Source organism: Stegostoma tigrinum, chromosome 12 (genome assembly GCF_030684315.1).
Source record: "Stegostoma tigrinum isolate sSteTig4 chromosome 12, sSteTig4.hap1, whole genome shotgun sequence".
Classification (NCBI taxonomy): Eukaryota; Metazoa; Chordata; class Chondrichthyes; order Orectolobiformes; family Stegostomatidae; genus Stegostoma; species Stegostoma tigrinum.
This window is the reverse complement of record NC_081365.1, coordinates 68,424,718-68,438,460: the sequence shown is the minus strand read 5'-3', so window position 1 is coordinate 68,438,460 and position 13,743 is coordinate 68,424,718. Positions and strand designations below refer to the sequence as shown.

General features: G+C 44.0%; 1 protein-coding gene across 4 annotated transcripts in view; it reads right to left on the bottom strand.

Moving 5' to 3' along the window:
* The window catches only part of cdkl5 (cyclin dependent kinase like 5), a 136,955-nt gene that overhangs the window by 45,541 nt on the left and 77,671 nt on the right, over positions 1-13,743 (bottom strand). For all 4 annotated transcript variants that reach the window (XM_048540164.2, XM_048540166.2, XM_048540165.2 and 1 more), the window contains 2 exons: positions 7,104-7,184; positions 6,698-6,846 (listed from right to left, as the gene is read on the bottom strand). In XM_048540164.2, the coding sequence (XP_048396121.1) occupies positions 6,698-6,846; positions 7,104-7,184 (230 nt within the window). The remainder of the gene's footprint in view (positions 1-6,697; positions 6,847-7,103; positions 7,185-13,743) is intronic.

Sequence of the window (13,743 nt, the reverse complement as noted above, 5' to 3'; positions counted from 1 at the left end):
CTTATGATTTTAAATAAATCTGTTGGACTATAACCTCGTGTCCTGTGACTTCTGACCTGTTACAATCTAATCAAATGTAAACAGCTAGGAATTGTTAATATATGGCTTTACTGTTAGAATGCTAACCCTGTTTTAAAACCCCCTAGACACAGACAAACAAAAAACAAAAGTATTTGCTGGCAAACATGTTAAATAAACTGGGAAACAGAGTTCAAAGGCAGCAGTCCGCCAATGCAAGATGGTGGCACAGTAAGATGCTCCAGCTGGAGCTCCTCTGCTCTGTTCATTCTTTTTCTTTTCTCTTCATCCTTTGTTTTTTTTCAACTACTGACTTGGACTTACCCTGAAGGGAATAGAGGAGCTGGCAAGATCTGGGAGCTAATCCCACAGCAGAGGTCAATGTGGAAATCAGTCTTGAAGCTGATGCTGGCACAGGGAGAGAGTCCCAGGCAAAAGCCAATGCAGGAAAGCGAGTCCTGGAGCAAACTTACCTTGGAGCAGCTCAGAGCCAGTACAGAGCGGAGTGGAGGCCTGAAGCACAGCAGGAACTGTTACAGGGCTGGGGTCTGGAGCAGGCAGTCAGACCACGTGTGGAGCCCCTGCACTGAGCTACTGCAATGCAATGCTTATTTGTAATTGTTTATCTGCCTGTAGTGTCTATCCTTTCAACTATTTCTCATTTCTAATTTATACTATGAATCACTATAAAGTGATGCATCTACTTCTCTTTTCCATTCCTCTGTTTGTAACTAAGATTTATGCTGAGGTACTTGTACCAAAGATGGCGCCATAAGAGGCTACATTGTAAAAATTTTCACTGTATTTCTGTACTGAGGGCACATGACAATGAAGGACACTCTTCATTCTTCTTCACTGAGATGATCCTTTGAATTGCCAGAGTTTCTGTTCTTCAATCTCCTTTTGCCATCTTCCTTCACTTCTTCACAGGAGACACTCATTAAGCCTTTAACAGCTGACTGAAGCTGGTGGGAGAAGACACTGGCTTGCTTCATGTCTTGCATATTTTTACTTCGGATAGGGAGACGCATGAACTGCTATTCCAGAATTCTGAAGGTTACTCATTACTCAGGCTGATGAACTTTTGCATCCATGAATGGTCACAAATGTACAAACAAATCAGTAACTTACTGCTGGTCAAATCTCACTCTGCAGGATCAGTCAACTCTGCATGATCAGCAAGGAGAGATCACACAATATAGTCAGGGAAACCAACACTATTGTTTGTGGCCAGGATTGAGAGCCCAAATAGCTATGTTGACTGCCTCTTGTCTGGGATCTGGATATCTCATCTGCGCTATAGAGGAACTTGTGGTGGAATGGAAAGATCCAGTTGCCAATGATCCACATAAGCAGCGACAATGTAAGCAGAACAAAGAAATAGGTTCTGCAGAAGGAACATCAGCAGATAGGGGCCGACTCAGTAAGTAGAACTAAAAAGATGATAATCTCGGCATCACTACCAAAGCCACGAGCTAAATGGCACGGGGTCAACAAGATTAAAAGGGAAAACACATGGGTCAAAGATTGAGAGAAATGGGTTTGAGTTCATGGGATACCAACACCAGGACTGGGGAAGGAAGGGGCTGGTCTGATGGGAAGGGCTCTATCTGGGTCATGCTAGAACCAGAGTCCTGGTGAAATACATAGCTAGGACTGGGGATAGGGTTTTAAACTAAACGGTGTGCGTATGCATGGGTGTTTGGTTACATAGAAAATCAGAAAATCAAAAGTAAAAGAGACAGTAGGATTGCAGTTTAGCAATGGGGATGATTGTTACCAGAAAATAAAAGGGACAACGTGTCACATTGTGGCAAAGTACCACAAAAGTGCAGTGAAATTCAAAAATAGAAGAAACTTAAAGGCTTTGTAACTTAATGTGTGTCATTCAGAATAAGGTTTATGAACTGGCAGGACAAATCAAGGTAATTGACTATGATCTCATGTCCATTATGGATACATGGTTACAAGGGGATCAAAGATTTGGAGATTCTATGATTGTAAGATACTTCAAACATCCCATTAATATGAAAGAATAAAGGGTAGGAATTAAGTACCATCACTACAGTAGTATTACATCAGCTAATGGGGTTAAAAGCAGATGAAACTCCTGGCTTTGATGGCTCGTATTGTATGATCCTCAATGAGGTAGGTCCAGAGAATAATTGATGCATTGGCTGTAATTAGATAAAAATCCTGAGTGTCTAGCAAAGTACTGGAAGATTGGAAAACTGCCAAGGTGACATCCTTATTCAAAAAGGGAGGAAAACAAAAACCTGGTAACTATAGGCCAACTATGTCTTCATGAAAGGGAAATCATGTCTGGCAAATTTGTGGGGGTTTTTGACGAAGAGTGGAGAGAGGAGAACCAGTAAATGTGTTCAATATGGCCTTCCAGAAGGCATTCGGCAAAGTACACCACAAAAGGATAAGCCATGAGATAACAGCCCAATATGTTGGAGGTAGCATACAGGCATGGATAGAGAATTAGCAAATTGGCAGGAAAGAACGAATGGGCTAAGGGGTTCTTTTTCAGTATGGCAACCTGTGACAAGAGAGGTTCCAAAGGGATCACTGCTGGGACCTCAACTATTTATAATATACATTAATTACTTGGAGGATGGAAATGAATGCACTGTAGTGAAATTTGCAGATAGATGGAAAGGTAGGTTGTAAGAGGGATATAAACAGCTTCCAGAGAAATATTGACAGTTGTGGGCAAATAGTTGGTTTAATGTGGGGAAGTCCAAAGTTTTGGAAGGGAGAACAAAAGAACAGAATATTATTTAAGGGTCTAGGCCTGAAACGTCAGCTTTCCTGCTCCTCTGATGCTGCTTGGCCTGCTATGTTCATCCAGCTCCACACCTTGCTATCTCAGATTCTCCAGCATCTGCAGTTCCTATTATCTCAGAATATTATTTAAATTGAGAGAAGCTGCAGAAAAATGCAACACAAAGGGATTTGGGAGCACTAGTGCCAAAACAAAGGAAGCTAGCACACAGGTGCACAAAGTAATCAGGAAGGCTAACAGATGTTGACCCTTATTTCAACGAAGTTAGAGTGTAATAATGGGGAAATCTTAGTGCAACTGTACAAGGTGCTGGTGAGACCACATTTGGAGTACTACGCGCAGGTTTGATCCCCTTATTTAAAAGATATCATTGGAGGCAGTTAAGAGAATATTCACTAGAATGATACCAAGTATAAAGGGGCTGCCTTATGAGCAAAGGCTGAACAGGTTTGGACTCTACTCAGTGATAATGGGAACTGCAGATGCTGGAGAATCCAAGACAACAAAATGTGAGGCTGGATGAACACAGCAGGCCAAGCAGCATCTCAGGAGCACAAAAGCTGACGTTTCGGGCCTAGACCCTTCATCAGAGAGGGGGATGGGGTGAGGGTTCTGGAATAAATAGGGAGAGAGGGGGAGGTGGACCGAAGATGGAGAGAAAAGAAGATAGGTGGAGAGAGTATGGGTGGGGAGGTAGGGAGGGGATAGGTCAGTCCAGGGAAGACAGACAGGTCAAGGAGGTGGGATGAGGTTAGTAGGTAGATGGGGGTGCGGCTTGGGGTGGGAGGATGGGATGGGTGAGAGGAAGAACAGGTTAGGGAGGCAGAGACAGGTTGGACTGGTTTTGGGATGCAGTGGGTGGAGGGGAAGAGCTGGGCTGGTTGTGTGGTGCAGTGGGGGGAGGGGACAAACTGGGCTGGTTTAGGGATGCAGTTGGGGAAGGGGAGATTTTGAAACTGGTGAAGTCCACATTGATACCATTAGGCTGCAGGGTTCCCAGGCGGAATATGAGTTGCTGTTCCTGCAACCTTCGGGTGGCATCATTGTGGCACTGCAGGAGGCCCATGATGGACATGTCATCTAAAGAATGGGAGGGGGAGTTAAAATGGTTTGCGACTGGGAGGTGCAGTAGTTTGTTGCGAACTGAGCGAGGTGTTCTGCAAAGCGGTCTCCAAGCCTCCGCTTGGTTTCCCCAATGTAGAGGCAGCCACACTGGGTACAGTGGATGCAGTATATCACATTGGCAGATGTGCAGGTGAACCTCTGCTTAATGTGGAATGTCATCTTGGGGCCTGGGATAGGGGTGAGGGGGGAGGTGTGGGGGCAAGTGTAGCATTTCCTGCAGTTGCAGGAGAAGGTGCCGGGTGTGGTGGGGTTGGAGGGCAGTGTGGAGCGAACAAGGGAGTCACGGAGAGAGTGGTCTCTCCGGAAAGCAGACAGGGGAGGGGATGGAAAAACGTCTTGGGTGGTGGGGTCGGATTGTAGATGGCGGAAGTGTCGGAGGATGATGCGTTGTATCCGGAGGTTGGTGGGGTGGTGTGTGAGAACGAGGGGGATCCTCTGGGGGCGGTTGTGGCAGGGGCGGGGTGTGAGGGACGTGTTGCGGGAAATACGGGAGACGCGGTCGACGGCGTTCTCGATCACTGTGGGGGGAAAGTTGCGGTCCTGGAAGAACTTGGACATCTGGGATGTGCGGGAGTGGAATGTCTTATCGTGGGAGCAGATGCGGCGGAGGCGGAGGAATTGGGAATAGGGGATGGAATTTCTCCAGCAGGGTGGGTGGGAGGAGGTGTATTCTAGGTAGCTGTGGGAGTCGGTGGGCTTGAAATGGACATCAGTTACAAGCTGGTTGCCTGAGATGGAGACTGAGAGGTCCAGGAAGGTGAGGGATGTGCTGGAGATGGCCCAGGTGAACTGAAGGTTGGGGTGGAAGGTGTTGGTGAAGTGGATGAACTGTTCGAGCTCCTCTGGGGAGCAAGAGGCGGCGCCGATATAGTCATCAATGTACCGGAGGAAGAGGTGGGGTTTGGGGCCTGTGTAGGTGCGGAAGAGGGGCTGTTCCACGTAACCTAAAAAGAGGCAGGCATAGCTGGGGCCCATGCGGGTGCCCATGGCCACCCCCTTAGTCTGTAGGAAGTGGGAGGAGTCAAAAGAGAAATTATCGAGGGTGAGGACGAGTTCGGCTAGGCGGATGAGGGTGTCGGTGGAGGGGGACTGGTCGGGCCTGCGGGACAGGAAGAAGCGGAGGGCCTTGAGGCCATCTGCATGCGGAATGCAGGTGTACAGGGACTGGACGTCCATGGTGAAGATGAGGTGTTGGGGGCCAGAAAGTTGGAAGTCCTGGAGGAGGTGGAGGGCGTGGGTGGTGTCACGGACGTAGGTAGGGAGTTCCTGGACCAAAGGGGAGAAGATGGAGTCCAGGTAGGTGGAGATGAGTTCGGTGGAGCAGGGGCAGGCTGAGACGATTGGTCGACCAGGGCAGGCAGGTTTGTGGATTTTGGGAAGGAGATAGAAACAGGCCGTGCGGGGTTGGGGAACAATGAGGTTGGAGGCTGTGGGTGGGAGGTCGCCTGAGGTGATGAGGTCATGAATGGTGTTGGAGATGATGGTTTGGCGCTCGGGTGTGGGGTCATGATCGAGGGGGCGGTAGGAGGTGGTGTCGGAGAGTTGGCGTCTGGCCTCGGCGATGTAGAGGTCAGTGCGCCATACTACCACTGCGCCACCCTTGTCTGCGGGTTTGATGGTGAGGTTGGGGTTGGAGCGGAGGGCTGCCCGTTCTGCGGGGGAGAGGTTGGAGCAGGTGATAGGGGTGGAGAGGTTGAGGCGGTTAATGTCTCGACGGCAGTTGGAGATGAAGAGGTCGAGGGAGGGTAGGAGGCCTGGGGGTGGTGTCCAGGAGGAGGACTTGTGTTGGAAGCGGGTGAAGGTTGGAAGCGGGTGAAGCAGCTGCACCTCCCAGTCGCAAACCATTTCCACTCCCCCTCCCATTCTTTAGATGACATGTCCATCATGGGCCTCCTGCACTGCCACAATGATGCCACCCGAAGGTTGCAGGAACAGCAACTCATATTCCGCCTGGGAACCCTGCAGCCTAATGGTATCAATGTGGACTTCACCAGTTTCAAAACCTCCCCTTCCCCAACTGCATCCCTAAACCAGCCCAGTTCGTCCCCTCCCCCTACTGCACCACACAACCAGCCCAGCTCTTCCCCTCCACCCACTGCATCCCAAAACCAGTCCAACCTGTCTCTGCCTCCCTAACCTGTTCTTCCTCTCACCCATCCCTTCCTCCCACCCCAAGCCGCACCCCCATCTACCAACTAACCTCATCCCACCTCCTTGACCTGTCCGTCTTCCCTGGACTGACCTATCCCCTCCCTACCTCCCCACCTATACTCTCTCCACCTATCTTCTTTTCTCTCCATCTTGGGTCCGCCTCCCCCTCTCTCCCTATTTATTCCAGAACCCTCACCCCATCCCCCTCTCTGATGAAGGGTCTAGGCCCGAAACGTCAGCTTTTGTGCTCCTGAGATGCTGCTTGGCCTGCTGTGTTCATCCAGCCTCACATTTTGTTGTCTTGGACTCTACTCACTAGAGTTCAAAAGTATGAGATGTGATTTTACTGAAACTTACATGATTCTTCAAGGCTTGACAGGGCAAATTCTGACAGGATGTTTCCTGTCATAGGACAGTCTAGGACCAGAGGTATAGTCTCAGAATAAAGGGGTGGCAATTGCTCACAATGTAGTCGCCTCTACATTAAGGAAACAAAGTACAGGTTGGATGACTGCCTTGTGGAACGGCTACGTTCTGTATGTAGAAGTAACCCTCAGCTTCCAGTTGCTACAGAGGCACAATAGAGTTTCTATGGCCAAATACTAGTTTTACCTGTTTTCTGCATGATGAGGTTTTCTTTTACTTAACCGTGTTGGGGAAGTGCCACTAGATCTGTCCAACAGCCTCTGGGTCTGGAATACAGTGTGATTTAAGCATTGTTCTGTGAGGTATCTTTCAGATGGATTCAGCTTCAGCAAGTTCTTCAAACAGAAAAAAAAATGATAATACAATTAATACACACAGCTGCACCTTAGAAGTAGTTTGTTTCTATCTATGCTCTATACCTCAGGGTCTCACTTGTTTAATTTTAATTGAAAGATGGAAGCTGCTTACAAGAGACCTTCGGAACAGGTGATGTTACTCCAGAACCATTAATAAAGAAGCAAAACATGAAAAATAAAACTGAAATAGTAACGTTCCTCAGAATCATTCTGCTAATGCTTCAAAGCTTTCATACCTTCATAAGGTCTAACATAACTCCACTAATAACGCCCAAATATCTTCTGTCCAGAGTCTGAGGGTGGTTTACAGCAGGGAACTGTAAGCAAAGGGTTGACTGATATTATATGTGCAAGGAATACTCAAAGTCAAAAATGCACTTCAAATTGCATTTACATCTCTTAATGCATTTCACTGCTTTTTAAAAATGAGAAAAGTACCTTTTGTAAGACATTATCTAATATCTATTTGGGTTGCAATTAATGAATCAATAAAAATCTTATTTTGTAGAATTGGTTTTTAACACATTTATGCAAAATTTGTGCAGAGTAAACTTTAGTCTCAAACTAATACAATTGGCAAGCCACTGTGATTCTTCAAAAGACTTAAATGCTTTGCTAATGAATTATAGGTGTTCCAGCGTTTAAATTCTAGTTTACACTCAATCATTTTATGGAAACACCTTGCACAGTTCTTTAATTCAGATGATCACTGGACCATTTCAGGGAAGTTGTTCTGATCAATGATAGACATCAACAGTACATCACTATTTATCAACATATTTTATTAATAGACCATCTGTAGACAAATCTCATTATGCAGTATTCTTCCAAGTTGACAGTGATATTAAGTGTTTGCAAATGTGAGGCCGATGTACATGGAGTCTGCAGCTGCTTAAAAAACACAGACTTGATTGCAAAAACATGTTTCACGTACAAGACAGGACAGGCCATTAGACTATCATCGGCAGGGTCAGCTCTTTGAAAGAGCTATTTGTTGCGTATTGTATAGACGTTATGCATTATAGTTAGTGTTATGCTGGAACATTGCACGTTTAAGATGTAAATCATGTGACCTCCGATGAGTCACCAGCAAGGTTCATGGGCTGGTGCAGATTTGCCCGGTTTTATTTTAGAGTGTACTGCCACTGAATAAACCTCTGTTGGAATTGCAATAGAACAACTTTATGCAGTTCTTTTGGATTGCTGGATCCTAGAGTAAAATCCAGTTCAACCGAACACCCAGGTTTTTCTCCACAGTCCTGCAAATTGTTCCTGATCAAATACATATCTACTTGAAAAATTACTACTGAAACTATTTCTTCCAGTCTTTCATGGGAATGAATTCTGTGTCACAGCAACTCACTGAATAAGTTCCTAAGAAATAGGGGCAGAATTAGGCCATTCGACCCATCAAGTCTGCTCTGCCTCCAATCTTGGCTGATATACTCAACCCAGTTTTCCTGCTTTCTCCCCATAACCTTTCAACCCATTATCTATTAAAAATCTGTGTAACTCCTCCTTAAATTTACTCACTGTCCCAGCATCAACCAAACTTTGGGGTAGCAAATTTCATAGATTCACAACCCTTTGAGATAACTAGTTTCTCCTCAGTTCTGTTTTAGATTTGCTATCGTAAGACTACGACCTCTCATCGTCCACTCTATGTCTATTTTATATATTCCTATTATCATCTTGAATACCTCAATCTGATCTCCCCTCATTCTTTTGAATTCCAGAGTGTATAGGCCTAAATTGTTCAATCTCTCCTCATACGACAAACCCCTCCTCTCTGGGATCATTCTAGTAAACCTCTGGACCATCTCCAATGCCAAAACAGGTGCAGTATCACCAATGCCTTCTTTACTTCCTTACCTTTATATTCTGTTCCTTTAGCTATAAAAGCCAACATTTCATTCACTTTCTTTATTACCTGCTGTACCTGCAAGGAAGTTTTCTATGACTCATGAACAAAGACACCCAGATCCCTCTGCATCAGAGTACTCCAATATCTCTCCCCTTTAAAATAGCAGTCGCCTTCCCATTTTTCTGACCAAAATGTACTATTTCACACTTATTCATGTTAAACCCCCTGTCACATTTTGGCCCACTCTCCTAACGTATCTATATCCATTTGTAAGGTTCTTATTTCCTCATCGCTATTTACTGTCCCACCTATTTTTGTGTAGTCTGCAAATGTGGGTACAGAGCCTTCTATCCCCGCATCCAAGTCATTAATATAGATTGTAAATAGCTAGGGTCCAAGGACCAAACCCTGTGGCACCCGACATGTTACTTCTTGCCTTCCAGAAAAACCCCACTTATCCCAATGCTGTCTTCTGTCCAGCAGCCAGTCACCTATCCAAGCTAATAGATTACCTCTCATCCCATATGATCCAACCTTGTGAATCAACCTTTAGTGTGGCACCTTATCAAATGCCTTCTGGAAGTCCAGATTTATTCCATCCATAGGATCCCCATTATCCACTTTGTTTGTTACATCTTCGAAGAACTTTAGCAAATTAGTCAAACATAATTTGCCCTTCATAAAACCATGCTGACTCTGACGGATAGCATTTTGACTTTTCAAATGTCCTGATATTGCTTCCTTGATAATTGATTCTAACACTTTCCCAACAGCAGATGTTACACTAAATGGGTTGTAATTTCCCACATATTCCCAATGGGTGTTGCATTAGCATTTTTCCAATCTAGTGGAACCTTGCCTATGTCCAGGGAATTTTGCAATATTGTAATCAATAGACCCACTACCTTTGCTGCCGCTTTCTTTATTACCCTAGGACGTAGGCCATCAGGCCTGGGAGACTTATCTGCCCTCAAACTTAATAGTTTGCCGAGTACCTTTTCGATATCCATGTTGATTGTTCTAAGTTCTACCTTATCTATTGCCTCTGACTTGCCCGTGCTAGTAGGAATGGTAGTATTGTCCTCCACTGTGAAAACTGAGGCAAAGCATTGATTTAGGATCTCTGCCATTTCAGTGCTTCTTACTGTTAACTCTTTGGTTTCATCTTCTAAGGGACCAACATTCACCTTAGCAACTCTCTTCCCTTTTATATATCTACTGAAGCTTTTGCTGTCCTTTTTGATGTTTTATGCTAGTTTTCTTTCATAGTTTAACTTGGGTCTTATTAATTTTTTAGTATCCCTTTATGTTTGAACGTTTCCCAATCTTCCAGCCTGCCAATGGCCTTTGCAATATGGTATGCCTTAGTTTTTAACTTTATCTTGTCCTTGACCTTCTTGTTTAGTCATGGAAGTTTTTTTCACCCCTCTTACTATCTTTTTCCCTCACTGGGATATATTTCAATTGCAAGGAATTGGCCAACTCCATAAACAACTGCCACTGCTCATTGGCTGTCTTATCTTTTAGCCTTCCTAACCAACCTACTCAGGCCAAACCTGACCTCATGCCTATGTAAGTCCCTTTGTTTAATTCCAAAATACTACTGAGACTCACTTTTTCACCCCTAAACTGAATTTTGCATTAGGTATAGACACGCTTGCTGAGCCAGTGGGTTTGGTTGCAAACGTTTCGTCACCCTGCTAGTTAACATTGTCAGTGCACCTCTGGCGAAGCGTTGATGTTCTGTCCTGCTTGTAATTTATGTGCTTCAGTTTGCTGGGGTGTTTGGTATTATTTCCGGTTTTGTTTCTCAAACCTTCTCAAAAACTTTGAATTTTGAATTCTATCACGCTATGGTCATTACTCCCAACAGGATCCTTAACTATGATGTAATCAATTAATCGCTCTTCATTGCGCAAAACTAAATCCACAGTAGCCTGCTCCCTGGTTGATTCCAAAATAAATAATTTTTTTTTCTCATTACCCTTTTAAAAGGGAAAAACAGTTTACACAATCTATTCTCTTAAAACAACTTACAATTTTAAAAACTTTTATTACATGTCCCCTTAATCATCTTTTCTCTCAGGAAGCATATCACAGTTCAATATTGTTTCTGCAAAAACTGAAGACCCGCATCTCTGATACTATTCTAATAAACCTCCTCTACAAATTCTCAAATTTATAAACATTTAACACAACCTCCTTGATTTTGTACTCTTTATTTCTAAATATTGAAGCTACAACCTTGTGTATTTTTTAAAGCGGCCTCATTCTTCTTTCCTAAGAGGCAGAAGGACTTTGTTCACGTATGAATTTTTTTTAATATAAACAAAGCAGGTCAGAAAGTCATTTGGATGGTGACCTCAGTGTATCAATTGCTAGAAGACATGTCAAGTAGTCAAATATCTGGAAGAATCCTTACAGCTTTAATGGATAAAAGTTTACATTGTTCAGTATATGACAGGGGAAGTAAATAGAATACAGTTGTGAGCTTTGTCTTGACCTCAAAGCAGAACAATCTGGTTTTAACAGTTCCATTAGGTGGAAACAAGCATAGTTCAGTTGACGGGGCACAGTATGGTACCTAGCACATACCTCACCTGCACGTCTTTGGGCTGTGGGAGGAAACCCACACAGAGATAGGGAGACACGTATAAGCTCCACACAGACAGTTGCCCAAGGCTGGAATTGAACCTGTGTCCCTAGTCCTTCAAGGCAGCAGTGCTAATCACTGTCCCTCTTGTGTACTTCATGATCTTTTATTAGTTAAAGCCCTAATGCTATTTATTCTATTAACTGTTTTCTCCAGCCACCTTTAATGGCAAATGCATAATTACACAAGGTTTCTGTCTACACCTGCACACCCTTAAGTGTCATTCACTTCATTTTAGACTGTTTTTCCAATTTCCTTCTATTTCATACTTCTCCCCACTGATCTTCATCTGCCACTTTTGTCAACATCTTTATCAAGTTCTGTATGATCCTCCTCTCAGTTTACAACATTTACAACTTGGAAATTTTCCCTTGTATAGCAAGGTCGAGATTAATAACGTATCAGGAAAAGCAAAGGTCCAGACACCAAACCTTGGAGAACTCAATTGCAAATGTCCCTCAAGCCCAAATAAAAATACCCGTAACTGTCCTATCACTAAGCAAATTCTGTATACATATTCCTTTTATTCCACGAGTTAGACTTGTGGAATATTCTTTTGTGTGGCACTGTACTGAACATCTTGTGCTCAGTACAGCGCCATGCCAACTACTAGAAATCCATGTACACCGCATCAGAAGCATTACACTCATCAAACCCTCTGCTTCACTTCAGAAGTTCCACCAAGTTAGTTAAACATGATGTTCATTGAAGAAAGCTATGCGGAACCTTAAGTAAACTACATTTGTCTGTGTGACTGTTACTTCTACATGGACCTATTGTTTCCAGAGATTTCTCCATCACTAGAGTGAAACTAGTTAACTCTAATTGCCAGGCTTATATTTAGAATTTTTTTTTGAAAAGGGCACAACAAAGGGCAGCACTGTGGGTAGCACTGTTGCCTCACAGCGCCAGGGACCTGGGTTCAATTCCACCCTCAGGCGACTGTCTGTGTGGAGTTTGCACATTCTCCCTGATTCTGCGCGGATTTCCTCAGGGTGCCCCTGTTTCTTCCCACAGTCCAAAGATGTGCGGACTAGGTGGATTGGTCATGCTAAATTGGCCATAGCGTTCAGGGATGTGCATAATAGGTGGGTTTACCAGGGGATGAGTTTGGGTCAGATGCTCTGAAGGTCGGTGTGGACTTGTTGGGTCGAAGGGCCTAATTCGACACTATAGGGATTCTATGATCTATGATTTGCAATTCTCCAATCTGCTGGCATCACACCAGAATCCCCAATTTTCACTCACTTCCTTCAGCACCTTACGACGCATCTTATCCGGCCTCACATGCCTTGTCAACTTGAAGTACAGACAATCAATTCAATACCTCTTCTGTATCAATTTAGAACCCCTCTAGTGACTAAATTTCCTACTCGGTCTTCATTGTCTGGGTAGCACCTGGGCCCTTGGTATATACAGATTACAGTGTTCATTTAATATCTCTCAACTGTCGGTCTTTAATCAACACTACTCCCATTTAGCATTTTTTGCTATTGAGCGGCCTGTAGATGATTTTAGGACTTGCCTTTTTGTTAACTACCAATCGCTTTACAAAAAACCTCTTTGCTTATCTTATTTGCCCCTTCATCTCCTTTCCCAACATTTTATAGCACACAGAAAAAGACCCAAGACAGGCAGTCAGCATCACCAAGAGGGCGAGGCAAGGCAAGCCAAGCCGAACCGAACCAAGACAAGGCAACAACCCAAAACAGGCAGTCAGATGCAGAGCTAACTTCATTGAAGCTGACTGGAATAGATCTTGCCCTTGAACACAGGAAGAAGCAAACGGTTCATTGATTCTCTGTTAAGTTGGTTCCCCATTCCCTCTCTAGCTGAATGTCATTATCCTGCCATGTCATCAACTCCTTAAGCACCTTATCCATCATCCATAGCTCCTGACACTGCAGATGCACCATAGTAAACCTAACCACTGCTCAAGCTCCAAAACCCAGAGCTCAAATTTCTGCAGCCATTGACACTTGCTTCAAATTTCTATGTCCAGGACAGATAAAGTGTCCATGACTTCAAACATGCCACATAATGGATTTTCCATGTGGCTGAGGTGCCGTGCCACACCTTAAGCTTATTTTTTGACTACTTACTATAAAATTAAAAACTAGACAGTACAACTTATAATTACTCCCCTTACTCAGCAATCAGCTCCTTTTCTTGTACATGTAATTTGGATACCCAAGGATAAAACCAATTCCTATACTATGAACAATTTCTTTAAAAAAAAAGACTAATTCCAATTCATCAAACTCCCAGCTTTCCAATTAAGTAACATTCTATGATAAGTCAGATATCTGTTCTAAAATGAGTTATCTGAGCCCATGACAGAATTTAAAAAAAAGTTCAA